This window comes from Hylobates moloch, unplaced genomic scaffold (genome assembly GCF_009828535.3).
Source record: "Hylobates moloch isolate HMO894 unplaced genomic scaffold, HMol_V3 SCAFFOLD_5, whole genome shotgun sequence".
Taxonomy (NCBI): domain Eukaryota; kingdom Metazoa; phylum Chordata; class Mammalia; order Primates; family Hylobatidae; genus Hylobates; species Hylobates moloch.
The window spans coordinates 94,052,896-94,069,015 of NW_026652280.1; the positions used below are offsets into that span (position 1 = coordinate 94,052,896).

General features: G+C 47.1%; 1 protein-coding gene across 1 annotated transcript in view; it reads left to right on the forward strand.

Moving 5' to 3' along the window:
• The first annotated feature begins 1,051 nt into the window (after positions 1-1,051).
• IL17RD (interleukin 17 receptor D) overlaps positions 1,052-16,120 on the forward strand; it is a 70,938-nt gene continuing 55,869 nt past the window's right edge. Inside the window, exon 1 of the mRNA XM_058439112.1 lies at positions 1,052-1,187. Within this exon, the coding sequence (XP_058295095.1) occupies positions 1,062-1,187 (126 nt within the window). The 5' untranslated portion in view covers positions 1,052-1,061. The remainder of the gene's footprint in view (positions 1,188-16,120) is intronic.

Here is a 16,120-nt window from a genome sequence, read left to right on the forward strand (position 1 = left end):
GATCCAGGCTGGAGAAATGTATCGGACACGGGGACAAAGTCAGAAGTAGAAAAAGCCTTTAGGAAGAGGAGGTGGTGTTCTTGAGGAAGGGGGTAGTGGAGAGGGACAAAGTGGGAGAGTTTAGGTGCTCAGATACAAGGCAAAGGGCTGGGAGGAGTGCGGTGAAACGCTGGATAGCTTGGGCTACTCCACTTCTCTGAGCCTCAGTTTCCTCTTCCAAACAGAAATAATATCCACTTCATGAGGGTATGTTTGACAAGTGTAGTAGCTGAGAGTATTGTTTTTAGTCAGGTTTGGATTGGATCTCAGGTCTGGCAGGTAACAGCTGTGTGACCTTATGAGAGTCAGTTAATGATAGATTGTAGCCTTTATGGAGCACTTGTTATGTTTCAACCAACAGAACTCTCCCCAGACTAGGATACTTATTCTAGCTTCCAGGAGGGTGATGGGGACAAGGGGTGGGGGGTGGTGAGGAAGTACTGTGGAGACAGCAAGGCTTTTGTCCAAAGTCCTACTAGTAAATGTGGAGCCAGGATTTCTCTGTCACGTTCCCCTAACTTTTCTGCACCGAAAACTGGGATAACAATAATACACTTCCCTGTGTGGTTGGGAGTATATAGAAAGGGGTCTGGCATATAGCAGGTGTTTATTAAATTATTATTAAAATTATTATTATTACATTCTTTGTGTTTTCCTCAGGTTTTGCATAGAGTGAGCATCACTTGGACAAATTCTTTGGATTAAAAAAAGATCTACTAAGTGAGGGGGAAGAAACTGCGGCTGCCAGAGTCTCAGCGGGGGCTTGGGGCGTGACCAGAGAGGCGTGGTCTACGGGGGCAGGGCCACAACTGGATGGCCAGGCTGTGGGGGCGGGGCCAGCACAAGAGGACTGAGGGTGGGGGCGGGGCCCGGAGAAAGGGGCGGGGCCCAGGCTGGTGACGCATGCCCACTGCGGTCCCCTTCGCTGCCGCCGCCGCCGCCGCGGCCACCGCCCACTCGGGGCTGGCCAGCGGCGGGCGGCCGGGTCGCAGAGAAGGGCCCGGCTGGACGAGCGCACGGCCATGGCCCCGTGGCTGCAGCTCTGCTCCGTCTTCTTTACGGTCAACGCTTGCCTCAACGGCTCGCAGCTGGCTGTGGCCGCTGGCGGGTCCGGCCGAGCGCGGGGCGCCGACACCTGTGGCTGGAGGGTAAGGCGAGGGCGGCGGGTTTCTTGCAGTCGCCAACTCGCGGGGGACGCAGCGCGCACAGGTGCTCGCGGGGAGGCGAGCCCGCGCCAACGTGTCTGCTCTTCGCGGGGTCCGCGGCCGGCCCGGGTCCCACTCCTCCCGCGCATCCTCCTGGTTTCCCTCCCAGGGCGCGTGTCCTCCGGCCCGGGCCGGGATGAAAGCGGCTGCCCGACCCCGGCTTTGTGTTGCTAATGAGGTGCGGCCGCCGGCCGGGGTCCCATTCACAGGGCGGGCGTGAGGGGCGGCGGGGCTGGGCCGGGCGCCCCACCCTTTGTTCTTGGCCCGGGACCTCTTTCGCCCCAGGGCTGCGTGTCCTGGGCTGGGATCCCCCAAGCCACCCGGACCGGGTTGCGCTTTGGAGAGGGAAGTGGGTATTCTCCTGGACTTGGCAGTCCACAACTCTGCCAGGGCCCGGGCGGGCGGAGAGGGGACTTGGAGCACCCGGGAGGGATGCGCCCCGCTCTCCTGGTAGCTTTGTTCCTCCTCGCCTGGGGCCGTCACCCCACTCCTACCCCTCCTCTGACTCCGGGACCTCCTGAGAAACTTCGCCTCCCGGTTCAGCCCTTCGTCTTGTGAAGGTCTCGCGGCTGATATCCTCCTTCCCTGCTTCGAGTTGCGGATATTTTTCCGCCAAAGGGCCGCGTGGGTGTCACCTGGGTGAGGTGCCTGAGACGAGACTGGAGAGGTGCCCAGACTTTCGCCGTGTGCGTTGAGCCGTCTCCCTGGAACCGAGCGCTCCTTTGACACTGTCTGGGCGATGTGCGCGGGTCATTGCCATCCGCCTCTCAGCTTCCCGGCACCCTAACCTGGGCTTCTGGCCTTGGGCGGCCCCAGAACCCAGAGACTATGTCCGTCTGCCCCGAGTCTCCCACCGACGCCAGAGTGGGCCCGGCGTCAGGGCACTCACGGCCTTAGGCCTTGTGGAGAAAACTCAGGCTTTGCACTCAGGCAGCAGGGACATGACCTTGGCTCTGCTCCTGGGGAGCCATGAGCCTCAATGTCTTCATACGAAAAATGGGATGAAATGAGAATTTCCTTAGTATTGCTGGGCTGAGGGATAGGTATGGCGTGGTTTGCTTAGGCCAACGTTGACTCAACCTCTTCTGGGTGGCTCTAAACAGCCTCAGCATAGTCAAAACCTAGGACATAACACTCCCTTAGGCACACAGGCTGGTGCCTCCAAGCTCACTTGCCCCACAGTCCCAAGAAATGTGGTGCAGAAAACCAGATGTGAGCCAGACAGCTGGGATGTCTTCAGACTCAATAGCTAAGCTATGGAGACAGCTATGACTCCTTCTCTGCCTCCGCCCCCCCCCCCCCCCCCACCCGCCGCCCCATTGGGCTCTGTCATTCCTTCCTAGTTGAGCAAAGCATCACATTTTCTTACTCCGTTCCATTTTAGTAAAACATCACTGCTCTTGTTTTATTGTTTAAAAAAATTTTAGTAGCTAGCAAGTTTCCTCAAGGCTAATTTCATGTTGACTTACGGATCCTACTAGAATTTTGAATTTAGACTCCTGTTGGCTTTTTGAATGACTACAATATCACAGGCGTTTTATTCTGAGTGTTCATGTGATGGCATAGGTAAATCAGTCCGATTTGCCGTTTTGCTGCAGTTGCCAAGGTGGCTTCTTATGCCACCGTACAAAACTCGTGAAGTTTTAATGCTGTGGGGTATGGTAGTGCCCCGACGGAGCCAAGCTGGTGATTTTCTTCTACCTGTGCGAGTGTGTTCTCCTCTCCCAAACCTGCACCCTCATAGAATGGTGGCTCTGTCCCAGTCACCTCACACTCATGCTGACCTTTTCTCCACCACAACCCCTAGTTGGGGGTGACTTTTCTCAGCTGCTCCTGCCTTGGCCCCACCAATCCTTTCCTTGGGTCATCTTCATTCCCCTCCTGGATGATCGTAGAGACCTCTGGGCCATGTTCCAGATTCCAGGCTCATCCAGGCTGATACATGGTTCCTTCTCTCCTGGATTTGCTGCATGGTGCATTTCATGGACCCAGTTTCCCCACATGCTTTGCATTCCCACCCTTTCCAGCCTCACCCCCTATCCCTCTCATCCTGCTCCTAACTCCGGATGGATGCCCTCTGTGCTTCCAAGACATGCTTTTCCCCCCTCCCAGGATGCCTTTTCCTTCTTTGAGAATTTCTTGCCTAGCTTAAGACTCAGTTCAGGTAGTATCCCCTCCTGAATGCCATGCCCCTTGCTTTGCCTGCTCATGCAGGTCCTTGCACTTTAGCCTTATCAGACCGCTTTGTCAGTATTTGTTCACTTCTATGTCTTCAGACTAGTTTCTTTAGCCAGGCACTGAACCTCATCTTGGTAGCCTCAGAGCCCTGTTAATATTGGCTGAACCAAATTAGATCCTGCTGCCTTCCTGCTAAATCCTGTATTTCCTGATAGATTTTAAGAAGTAGAGGCAAAGATCAGGGCATCAAGGTCCGTTGTCTTTGCAGCAGGCCTTTGCACGTGCTGTTCCTGCCTGTGTTCCTTCACTTTACACCTCTGCAGCTTCCCTTCTCAGCCCTAGCATCACTTCTGCAAAAAATTGTCCCTGTCCACACCTCCCTAGGTCATGTCTTCTAGAAGTTGCTCTGTCAGGGAGTCAGCTAGAAAGTACTGGTACACAGTGACTAGAGTATTTGATTCATGTTTGGGTCCCCTACCAAATAATAGGTAGTTAGTCCGTAGATGTTGGCCTCAGCTCTAAGGTTGCTTACAGTGGGGCTATAGGAACATAAAAGGATAAGGGTCGACTATATGTGATGCAAATCAGAGGAGGCTTCCTGTGGGCCTGTGCCATACTCAGAACCTGAGAGGGGGCGCAAGGTGCAGCCCCAAGTCCTGAGAAACCAGATTTGGGTGCTGGAGCAGAGCTGAGCAAATGACCCCCTTGATCTCCAGGGAACATTTGTTGCAGGAACCCTTGCCCTTGCAGGAATGTGTATTTTTTTTTTTTTTTTTTTTTTGAGACGGAGTCTCGCTGTGTCCCCGGGTTGGAGTGCAGTGGCGCGATCTCGGCTCACTGCAAGCTCCGCCTCCTGGGTTCACACCATTCTCCTGCCTCAGCCTCCCGAGTAGCTGGGACTACAGGCGCCCGCCAACAAGCCCGGCTAATTTTTTGTATTTTTAGTAGAAACGGGGTTTCACCGTGTTAGCCAAGATGGAGAGGTCTCGATCTCCTGACCTTGTGATCCGCCCGTCTCGGCCTCCCAAAGTGCTGGGATTACAGGCGTGAGCCACCGCGCCCGGCCATGGAATGTGTATTTTTGCAAGACTTGCAAGGTGACTGCAGCCAGCCAACCCTCTGCAGCCCTGCTAACAGACCCTTCGGGGCTGCTCCCAGAGGAGCCAGGGGCTGGCCCGATTTAAGTGGTCAGGTTTCACAACCTCCCCGATTATTAGTGGGGCAATTAAGAGGCTGATACCATCTTGAACATAGGTCAGTATTTTAGAAATGAGTCGTGGGCACACTTCCTCAACTACTTAAAAAAAATTCTTTTAGGGTCCTTGCCAGGTAAGGTTGCTCTTTGAGTAATAAATACTGTGTTCGCAAAGAAGTAATGATTTGTAAAACCTCCAGAGGGACCGCCATCCTCATTTACACTGGCTCTTGCTTCTAGAGTGGAATGTTTTTGTTTGCAACTAGAAGCAAGTTTGGTTCATAACTTTAATTATGTCAGTCACTTGTACTGACGTTCTCCCTCCCCTTGTCTTGCTGGTCTAGAAGGCTTTTTATGGAACAAGGAGTTAGGAATCTACTCCCACAGGTTTTTATTTAGTGACTTTTCCTGCAGTGGGGGAGGAGGAAACATTTCTTGCCTCCTTACCTAAATGGGGTACACCTTCTCTGGTCTATTATCCCTGGAACACAATTCCTACTCCCCCTGCAAGAAAACACTACTCCTTCAGGAATTCGGGAAGCCAGGATGCTGGCATCATCTTTACAATGAAATGCAAGTTTCCCATTTAAGGCAAATACTTCATCACAAAAGGTAGGAAGGAATAGGGTGGTACTTGGAAAAGAGAAGTTCCAGCTGGTTAAAATTTAGGTTCCTGATAAAAGTCCAATCCAAGAATTATCCTTGGCTGTGGGCCCAGGCATGTTTATTTGATTCTGAATTGGATGCATTTTCATTCACTTGCAGCTCATGGCTCCCAAGCCCACATCTGGTCTGCCTATCCTATGGCCATGTCGTCCATGTTACAGATGCTCTTGTGTCTGTTACAGAATTCTTGGTTAAAAAATTACTCAGCCCTGGTTGATACATTTTTTAGAGAGACGTTTTTATAAGCAGTGCAAAGCTTTCTTCCAGCCTGTTTTGCCTAGTTAATTGGGAACTCTTCTGGCCCATGTCCATCTTTCTTGAGCAGCCCTCCCTTCTCTCCCCACCCCCACCCATCCACCCAACCCCAAGCCCCTGCAATGCCTGGGGCATTGTGCTAGTTATTAACTTGGGCATATAGCTCGGTGATCAGGAGACCAGCAGTTAACTTCTCCAAGTGACACCCAGGGCCTTCTAGTATCAGAATTGCCTCAGGAGCTTGTTAAAATGCAGATTGAAAGCTAATGGGATCAGAGTGAGAGTGAGGTGGAGCCCAGGAATTGGCATTTTAACAAGTTCTTTTGAGATACTCATGTTGTAACCAGGATGATACCTATTGTTTAGGGGACAGGGGTCCCACAATTCAGAGAAGGGGAGAACACACATTCTAAACATTTTAAAATCAGAGTTTGGCTTTAAATTATGTCACTGGCCTTAGAGAAGAATGTGAAGACTTTCTCAGAGCCCTGACCAATAAAAGGGGTCAGGCTGGGTGGGGAGTGTGAGGATGGGAGGAGGGGGGAGGCGGAGGGAGAAGCTAGTTTGGATGGGTGCCTCTGGCCTGGGGCTGATGAGGAGGCCTGGAGTGAAGAGGACTTGACACTTCCCCTGAGTTCCTCCCTAGAACAGCTGGGTTTGTCTGAAAACAGTCTCAGGAAGGAGTAGCACAGGATCCAAATCAGATTCTCTGCAGTTCAAATCTTAAAACTTCCCAACAAAGGAAAGAATTGCTAATGCTTGTAAGTATTTTTCATGCTTCATTTGGCCTAAAAAACATGTTTTTTTTTTCTTTTTTAAAGCTTTCAAGGCTTTTTCCTCCTCTGTCCCTGAACTTTTTATATGCTGTGTCCCAGCAGATGTCTGCTCCTGCTGGGGCTACCCCATCAACAATTTTATTGTCCTCCTTCATTCCCTGCTGCCTCTTTTTCTGAGACGGAGTTTCGCTCTGGTGCCCAGGCTGGAGTGCAGTGGCATGATCTCAGCTCACTGCAATCTCCGCCTCCCGGGTTTAAGCGATTCTCCTGCCTCAGCCTCCCGAGTAGTTGGGATTACAGGTGTCCACCACCACACCCAGCTAATTTTTGTATTTTTAGTAGAGACGGGGTTTCACCATGTTGGCCAGGCTGGTCTCAAACTCCTGATTTCAGATGATCTGTCCACCTTGGCCTCTCAAAGTGCTGGGATTACAGGCGTGAGCCACCATGCCTGGCACCCCAATGCCTCTTCAGCCTGCTTCTGATGGATGGGTTTTTAGGCTTTTAGAAGCTTGAGCCTCCACCTTTGATTTGTAAGAATGTGGGGTGAGGAGAGGGCTCAGGTATCTCCAGGAGCTTGACAGGTTGAGAGGTGCAGTGGCCTTAGAGCAGACCTCTCTCACCACCGTGCCCTGGCAGCCAGACCTTTTCCATTTCCCATCTACCCCCAAATTTGGAGAGCTCCTGCCCTCAGTCCGCTGGGGGGCTGTCTTTGCTGAAGCTACAGGCCCCATCTCCAGCCAGCCAGACTTGCCCAGCCAGTGTGGGAGGCATTGTCCTCCTGGGCAATGTTTGTCTTGGCTGCTTGGATGTTCTGAATGGGCCTGACACACGATTAGGTGACTGATGGCCTCTGAAACACATTGTCTCCTCCGGGGCCCACAACCTTTGAAGCTCTTCCCGGTGGGAAGTAAAGAGACTATTTGCCCTATTAAAATGCCTTGGTATTTCCTCTGTTTAACCACAGGCCACTTCCCCTCTGCCACTCTAAACCCGGCAGGGCCACCAGCTGATTGAAAAGACACAAGCCCTCAAGTGATCACATCCTATTGAAACAGATAGTCTTACTGCAGGTTAAAGCTAGGGCCAGTCTTGAAGAAACAAATCCAAGTGGGGAATCTTTGAGATGGCTCCTTATCTTGCTCAGAATTTAGTCTGTTGAACAGAATTCACACTTGAAGTCCTGAATACATAAATGTAAATGTGTCTTTAAAAAAAAAAAAAAAGAAGAGATATTGACATTGTAAATTAAGTCAGTGTGTGTTTTAATCTATATATGGCAGGTTAAAGCAATCCAATCAACAATTTCTCATTGTGTGAGTTGGAAACACTTTGGTGTCTGGGAAGGGCATGATGTCTGTTCATAGAAAACCACACCCTGCTGCTTTCTCTATTTGCAGATTCTATCTGTTCAGTCATATGCTGAGAAGTCCAAGTAAGAAAGAAGTCTGTAGCTTAAATAATACCAAGAATATCTCTGGGGAGACTCCTTCATCCTTTCCCAAACAATATATTAAAAGAAGGTTTTTAATTAATAACACCAGGCAGGAAACTAAAAACTGAACAATTAAAAAAATTACCTACATAACAAAAACTCCATTTGTACCCTGTTTTTGTGAAGTGGCCTAAAAAACGAATAACTAGTTTCTTATAGAGACTGTTAACATTGATGTTTGCAACTCCATTGTTCAAAGTATCCATGATAAAAATGGATTCCCTTTTCTTTGGTTCCTTGTTTGGAAATGTTGGGGGAAGGTGGATGTAGCTAATTAAGGCTACAACATTTAAAGGGGGGACTTAATAGGTACCAGCTGTCCTCAACAAATCACTGGGTGGACGACAAAATAAAGATGTGATGTGAACACACATGTAATTCTCTTCTAAAACGGAAATGGGCTCATAAATTTTCTGATTTAATAGTGTAAATGAAAACTACCTCTACTGTGCTTATTTAAGAAGTATTCATTTTATGGTAAAACTAATGCTAAAATGTCTTATTTGCATATGGCTGGTGCCTTAAGACTTGAAAGGGCAGTAGATGGCAAGTATTATTGGAAGCTTAGTAAATTGTAATTTTATTGTACCTTTCTTCATCTGAAACCTGATCTAATAGACTTTAATCATGAGGCTTTTCATTAAAACTACTGCATGGTAGGGAAGCATGCTTGAACGTACCAGAAAAGCCATATAAAATTCAAGTATCAACTTTGAAAACGGAATGGAAATTGGTAGCATTAATTAAAATGTTTGGATGGATATTTACATTTCACACATTAAATGAATACTTCATGTGAATCCTTTTGAAATCATGAGGGATTAGGCCTTAAATACAACTTTTTTTCTTTAAAAAAAAAAAAAAAAGTACTTTATTGCCTTCAAAGCTAGGAGTTTTTCCAAGTGTTCTGTTTGGTCATTTTTGTAGATCTTTTCCCCCCATTGAATAGTAACCCTTTAAAAAAGGCTGGCAGTGTCCCCAGGCTTCTGTGCTGCGATGGACTGTTTTACTTGAGAGTGGGAGGGTTAATGGGATAAAGGGAGGGCTTCCTTGGAATGAAGAGGTGTGTTTTCCTGAGGTAGGCCATATGGTTTAGAAACCCTTTCCCTGTGATTTTATTCTGTCTGGGTGATTTCTGGTTTCTCTTCTCCCGAAATGGCCCCCTTTTATCTGAGGAAAATGCAGTGCAGCACAGACCAAATGTAGCACCAGTCCACCGGCTGAGCATGGTCTCTGTTGAGTGACGGTTTATGGCCCCTTCCTCTGGAGTGTGCACATTTGCTCCGGGTGGAGCACAGGCACTCACACGGTTAGGATTTATTGTAACTGCTCAGTATCTGAAGCTCAAAAAGACTTATTTGGAGTGAGGAGGCAGGAGACCCTTTTTTTGAGCAGCCACCCTGTGTTAAGTTGTGGGACCAGGGCCCCGTCCACAGTGGCTGCCTGCCTGGGCCAGGAGCAAGACAAAGGATTAGGGGCCTGGACAGCAGGGAAATTGAGGAAGAGATTCTGGGGCCACGGTACCGAGCACTCCCCATCCTCTCTCCACACTTCCCTACTCATTCCAGAGAAACATGAATGGGCTTCTGCTGCTCCTCATCCTAGAACTGCCCCCGTGAAAAGCAGTTTGTTGACATTCACCTGCCTGAGGCCCTGCTCGAGGCCACCTTAGACCTCTGGCTTTTTAGCCCATGTCTCAGTTGGTTCCCAGTAACTCTGGCTTCTTGCTCTGCCTCAGTTTCCCCTGCTTTGGAGGAGGCCCCCTTTTCTCTGTGAGGCTTCTCCATACCACTCTCTAGCTTTCCCGTGTGCCACAAAGCCTGGCCGACCCCATCATCCCTTCAGATTTCATGAGAACGTGTCCAAACATTGCAGTGATGCATTGAGAAACAAACAAATTTGATGTGTTTATAAAGAAGAAATTGAATTTCAATGGTTCGTGGGAGGCTTAGATGAAGAAGACAGGTCTTACCAAAGGGACTTTGAGCAGGGCCTGACCAGTGAGTGGACCCAGGTGCTGGGGGGACAGTTTGGGCAGAAAGTAAGATGTGGGCAAAGCTGGAGAAGGGGGCTCATTGGTGGGGGGATGGTAAGGTTGAAGATATAGGTACTAGATAACAGGGCACCTTGAAGTTTGCCTGTGTGTGTTCTGTCAGAAGTGGTGAGGCTTGGAAGATTTCTTCAACAGGTGAATGGTTTGATGAGAGGGACACTCAGTGGCCATTGATTCATTGAGTGAATATTGGTGCATTCTGTGTGTTAGATCTAATTTCTAGAGCTTAGATTTTATTTTATTTCCAGAGACAGGGTCTCTGTCGCCCAGGCTGGGGTGCAGCAGTGGTGTGATCATAGCTTATTGCAGTTTTGAACTCCTAGGCTTAGGCAATTCTCCTACCTCAGCCTCCCGAGTAGCTGGGACTACACGCAAGTGCCACCAAGCCTGGCTAATTTTTTACATTTTTTGTAGAGATGGGGTTTTATTATGTTGCCCAGGCTGGTCTTGAATTCCTGGCCTCAAGCGATCTGCCCACTTGGGTTTACAGACGTGAACCACCATGCCTGGCCAGAGCTTAGATTTTAGTAGGGGAGACAAATAGGGTAATGAAATGTCAGACCTGATCATGCTGTTTCCAGTAGCAACTTGCTGCTCACTGTCCTCTTTTCTTCACTTTTTCTCTGCAGAACTTTCCACCATGGGACCTACATAGTATTTTCTTTGTCCATCCTTCTTCCCCATTGCCATGTCAGCTCCATGTGGGTGGAGACTTCACCTGTTTTGTTCCCTTCTGCATCATGAGAACAGTGCCTGGCACGTAGTAGGTTCTCCATACATGTTTATTAAATGACTAAGCACTCTACGGGAAATTAAAATGAGGCAATAAGAGCAATGGGTGTTTGCAAGTAGACACTCTCCAGTGGCCTCTCTGAGGAGGTGACATGTCAGTCAAGCAACTGTAATAAAAAGTTCCTCTGGGCAAGGAGTGGTGGCTCACACCTGTAATCCCAGCATTTTGGGAGGCCAAGGCAGGCGGATCACCTGAGGTCAGGAGTTCAAGACCAGCCTGGCCAACATGGTGAAACCCCATCTCTACTAAAAATACATAAAGTAGCTGGGTATGGTGATGTGCACCTATAATCCTAGCTACTCAGGAGACTGAGGCTGGAGAATCACTTGAACCCAGGAGGTGGAGGTTGCAGTGAGCCAAGATCGTGCCATTGTACTCTAGCCTGGGCAACACAGCGAGACTCCGTCTCAGAAAAAAAAATTTCCTCTGAAATTGCTTTCTTAACATTGGCTAAACATGTGGCAGTTAGTGCTGAGAGTAGCATAAAAAATATGCTTAATTTATTCATTCACATCACAGTTATTGGCACTCCTGCCAGGGGCCACATACTGGTTAGAGGCTGGGCTTCAAGCCAGGTTCCCACTCATGACAGGGAGAGTGTGGGCTGGTGTTGTGTGGGAGCTACACCTGGCCGAGTGTCTGTTGCTTGAGGGGGTTGCTTGGACCGTCCACTTTACCGTGCACTGTGGATGAGAAAAATGTGAAAAGTTACTGCTAAGCACTAACTAAGCATCCTGGTTTTGGACTTTCTAATCTCACTCCCTGGCAGCAGCCCGAAGTTTGTATGAAACTTTGTCTTCTTAACAGAGGTGCAGGTCTCGTTTTTGTTTGCTTTGTTCCCCTCTGGTGGTGAATGCATTTCATTTTCTGAAGCCACTTGAAGGTCTGTCCATAATCAGAGGTGCTCTTTGCCTTCTTTCCGGGGCTGCGGATTTGCCGGCCAGCTGTGGAAATGAGTTTTTGCCCGGCTTTGATTTTCATGGCTTGCCTCCCCGTGGGAGGAACTAGATATTTCTGATCTTACCTCTGCTCATATTCAGATCCAGCCAAGCAATCAGTGACTTCCCGGGCTTTTTTGTGGGAGACTGTGGGAAAAGTCCTGGTTGGCTGGTTATGAATTAATGAAATCCTTAGAAGCCTTCACTAAAGATAGCTCCTGTGGCTTACAAAAAAAAATGGCATTGCCTTTTTAATTTGAGAAGGAGGTCATGGAGTTTTACTAAAATTAAGCAGAAAAAATGTAACATCTGGTTGTGCTGGCGGAAGACTGCTTCAGGGCCTCTGGAGCTATGAGTTCCCAGTGCTGGCATGCCCAAGGTGACTCTCACTGGCCCCTATAGTGCTGCTATGGACAGGCCGCCTCTCATTGTTCTCCTCCTTGGGTTTTGAAGTCATTGAGAGACAAATTCTACCTCCCACATCTTTTCACTTGAGCACATTTCCCATCTACTGAGCTTTCTTCTTTTACTTAAAGGGTCACACATTTTAAAAAGTACAGAGTTTTCGAGTTGATCAAGACTAGTGTAATCATTGCTTTTATCTCATTAAAAAAGGATGGGGGTGGATAATGGGGGCAGCAGGCCAGCGAACTTTTGAAGAGTTCTGAAAAGTTTTTAAATTAGTAGGAATTCTGATAAGAGGAGAGGGAGAGTGGCAAATTGCTGGAGAAGAGTTTTAGGGAAAGGCATATAGGAGATTTTAAATGGATTTATGACGTGTGTGTGTGTGTATATAAATAATTTTTTTTTTTTGAGGCAAGGTCTCTGTCACCCAGACTGGAGCGCAGTCATGCAATTATAGCTCATTGTAGCCTTGAACTCCTGGGCTCCAGCAATCCTCCTGGCCCAGTCTCCTGAGTAGCTGGGACCACAGGCGTGTGCCGCCAAGCTTGGCTATTTTTTTACATTTGTTTTGTTAAGACAGAGTCTCACTGTGTTACTCAGGCTAGACTCGAACTCCTGGCCTCAAGCAGTCCTCCTGCCTTGGCCTCCCAAAGTGCTGGGATTACAGACATGAGCCACCATGCCCTGCCTAGGGCATACGTTTTCTGAAACGATACAGGAAGATGAAGTTGTTGCCATCCCAACCCCCCAACCCCTCAAGCAGGCAGCTAGTCACCTGTACAAAATACAGGTATATATAATGTATAAAATGTAAATATAAATGTATATAGTGTGTAAAATGTATCTATATAATGTATAAAATAGAGTCACCTGTATATTAGAGTCCCTTACAGCCCCACGTTGGGGATTCCCCATTATTGTGCTGTTTCTCCCATCCTTTGTATTCTGAAAATTTTCGAACCTGTAGAAGAATTGAAATAACAGTAAAATGAACACCCATTTCCCCTTTGTCTAAAGTTACCAATTTGTAATGTTTTGCTACACTTACCTCACTTGTCCTTTTAATGTCATTCATAATTTCTTTCTGCATCACATTCTAGGGGGCAGAGAAGGGTCACTCATTGCTTTTTGATGTCCTGTCTCTTTAGCCTCCTTTAATACAGAACAATTCGTCTACCTATTTTTTGGTCCTTTATAGCGTACACATTCTGAAGAGTCAAGGCCACTTGTGTACACAATTTGGATTTTTGTTTGTTTCCTCATGCCTAGGTTCAAATATTTTGACAAGACGCCTCTAAAGGTGATATTGTGACTTTGTTGGATTTTACATATCAACTGGTAACAAATGTGGATGCAGTTTTAGCAATAAGAAAAATTTGTTTTTTCTGTGTGAAATTGTTGTATTTAGAGATCTATACTAATGGTAGTACCCAGTCTAGTCTTGTGTTATTTGTCTTTTTAAAAATGCAGTGTTTCACATTAAGCCTTCCCTTTTACTTTATTGAGAGTCTAAGGAAAGTGCAGGATGTCATTTGTGCTATTCTGTAATAAACTTTTTCCTTAATGATTATTTGAAACCAACCACGCTGTCTCAAAATTAGGCGTGCTATTTCTCAAGAATGCTCAAGGCTTTTGCTATTCACATGGGCTTGTTGCAGTTATAGATGTCGCCCTCAGAGACGGGGAATGAGTTCCTATTAAAGACCTGTGTTTGGCCGGGGCAGGTTTACGGTTGACTGCTTCCTCACACCAAAATTCAGCCATTTCTTTCCTTTGTGCTAAGAAAACATTGAACTTTATTTCCAGTAAAGGCTACTTTACTAAAAACATATCCTCCAAGTCAGTTTCTAGCCTTTTAGTTCTGTGATTGCATGTTACCTGCATTATTTTATTAGAGTCCCTTACAGACAGTTCCATTAGTTTAACTTGAATTATTATCTTCTACCTAATTACATGGCTTTTCTTTCTTTCATTTTACCCCACTCCAGATTTAAGGGCCAAGACATGTAAAGTTAATATTGGTCATTTTTCAAAGTAAGTTAAAATGTCAAAAAGCGACAAGTTGTTATTCTTACAGGGTACCAGGGAAACAACAGAGACAAAACCTCCATCTTTTATTCATAAGTCCAGAGAGACTACGAGGGCGCAGGCAGGCCTGTGTGCCGGGCGTTTGTTCAGCTTTCAGGACTGGGCCTCCTCCCCTGCTGGCCATGAAATGTCATGCCGAGATGTAATAGTGGGACATTCAGCATCCAGAGAATGGTCCGCAGAGATTCAACTTTGCTTTTCATTTTCTTTTCTGGCACCAAGTCCACAGTCCCCTCTGTGGCCTGGCAGTGAAAGGCCAGAAAGCAGCGATTTAGATGCTGGCAGGAATGGTGTGCAGCCTCTGCCCAGCGGGCCGGAGCTCCTGGGCTGGAATGCGTGCTGGACACAAAGGTCCGGTGAGGGTATGCTTTGGTGGGGGGCGGGGGGCAGCTTGCCTTTGCTTGGTCTCGTTTGCTGTAGTCACAGCCGAGAGAGTTCTCGTTTCTATGGCTATGCTACCTTTAGTTTTGTGGAAGAGGGAGTGCAAGGTGCTTTTGATTTCAGAAATCACTCAGGGTTAACCATTTTTGTGTAGAAGGAGGCACTGGGGGCACAGTGCTGAGGCTGCGCAGCTCCCCAGGCTCTGACATTTCCTTCGGATGAAGAAAACGTAGGCAGCATTTGCTAAACAAGCCTAGACTTTGATTTAGAGCAGTGGTTTTTGATTGGGGGAATTCGGAGAATTTCTTTTTTTTTCTTTTTTTCTTTTTTTTATTTTGAGACAGGGTCTCTATCAACCAGGCTTGAGTGCAGTGGTGTGATCACAGCTTACTGCCGCCTTAACCTTGATTTGGGGAATTTCTGGAGACATTTTTGGTTGTCACAGCTGGGGTAGGCTGCTCCTGGCAGTCAATGGGAAGGGCTCAGGGATGTTGCTAAACATCCTGAAATGCACAAGTCAGTCCTCCATGACAAAGAATTACCTGGCCCAAAATGTAAATAGCGCTGAGACTGAGAAACCCTGATTTAGGGGTCCCATCTTAGTATTTTGATTTCTCAGCCCTCTTAGCCTCATAACACTTTTCAGCTTCCTATCTGTTTAACAGAAGCTGCTGGTTCTATAAATTTGCACTCAGGATGAATTTCCATGAAACTCTCCAAGACATATGATTAAACTATTGTGGTGCTCCTTGAAGATATGCCCTGAATGCAACTACTATTTTAAATGCAAAAGACAATTTTTTGCCATAATTTGATCAAAGTAGCATAACCTGTGCCTCTGTTTTTGTTACTCACTGATGGTCTGTGGATAACATTACATTTTTTCAGCATGAAACCCAACACTTCAAATCCCTAAAGCAGTCTCAAATTTATGGTTAATAAAAGCATTTATTGTACTGGATGTCATCTGTTATATCACTCGGGCTAGAAACTGGCAAGCAGTGGACAGGAAATATTTTCATTTCAAATCGCTTCAATCTTATGGTCTAGGGGCAAAAGTGTCTGATTTCAGGAAAGCCGCAGTGAATAGCATAGTAATGAATGCATTTTTAGTTGATTAAGCAGGCATTCTCTCCCTTTCAAACAATCTTCCCTCTTTGGCTTGGAGGGGCTAAATAAACATGTGATATTAAATGATAGCATTTCTTGTGTTGGCCGTGCCTTTTCTTTGATCATCTTAAACTTTTCAAAGTGTTTTCCAGGAATCTTCAGCAGAGCAGGAGCAAGCCAGAGGAGAATGGCTAAACTCAAGTTTTGGCCCCCTTCGTAATTGTTTACTTTCTGAGCGGAGGAGGTTTTCTGAGAAGATGCTGACTCTTCTGAATTCCTCTTTAAAAATGGAATTTGGTACCTCACCCTTGGGATCATGAATTTAGGAGGAAAAAATATTTTGAGTTTTTGTTTGTTTTCAAAAAGTCTGCAATTTTATTGTAATTGGAGTCCCGATCTCTCACATCCATCAAGTAAATAGGGTGAGGAGAGTTCCATCCAGAGGAAATCTGGTGAGGTGATGACATATCCGGGACAGTGTACCTTTCGTCCTGGCTGCCCAGCCTTTGAACGTGTTACCTAAGTCATCACTTCCCAGCAAGC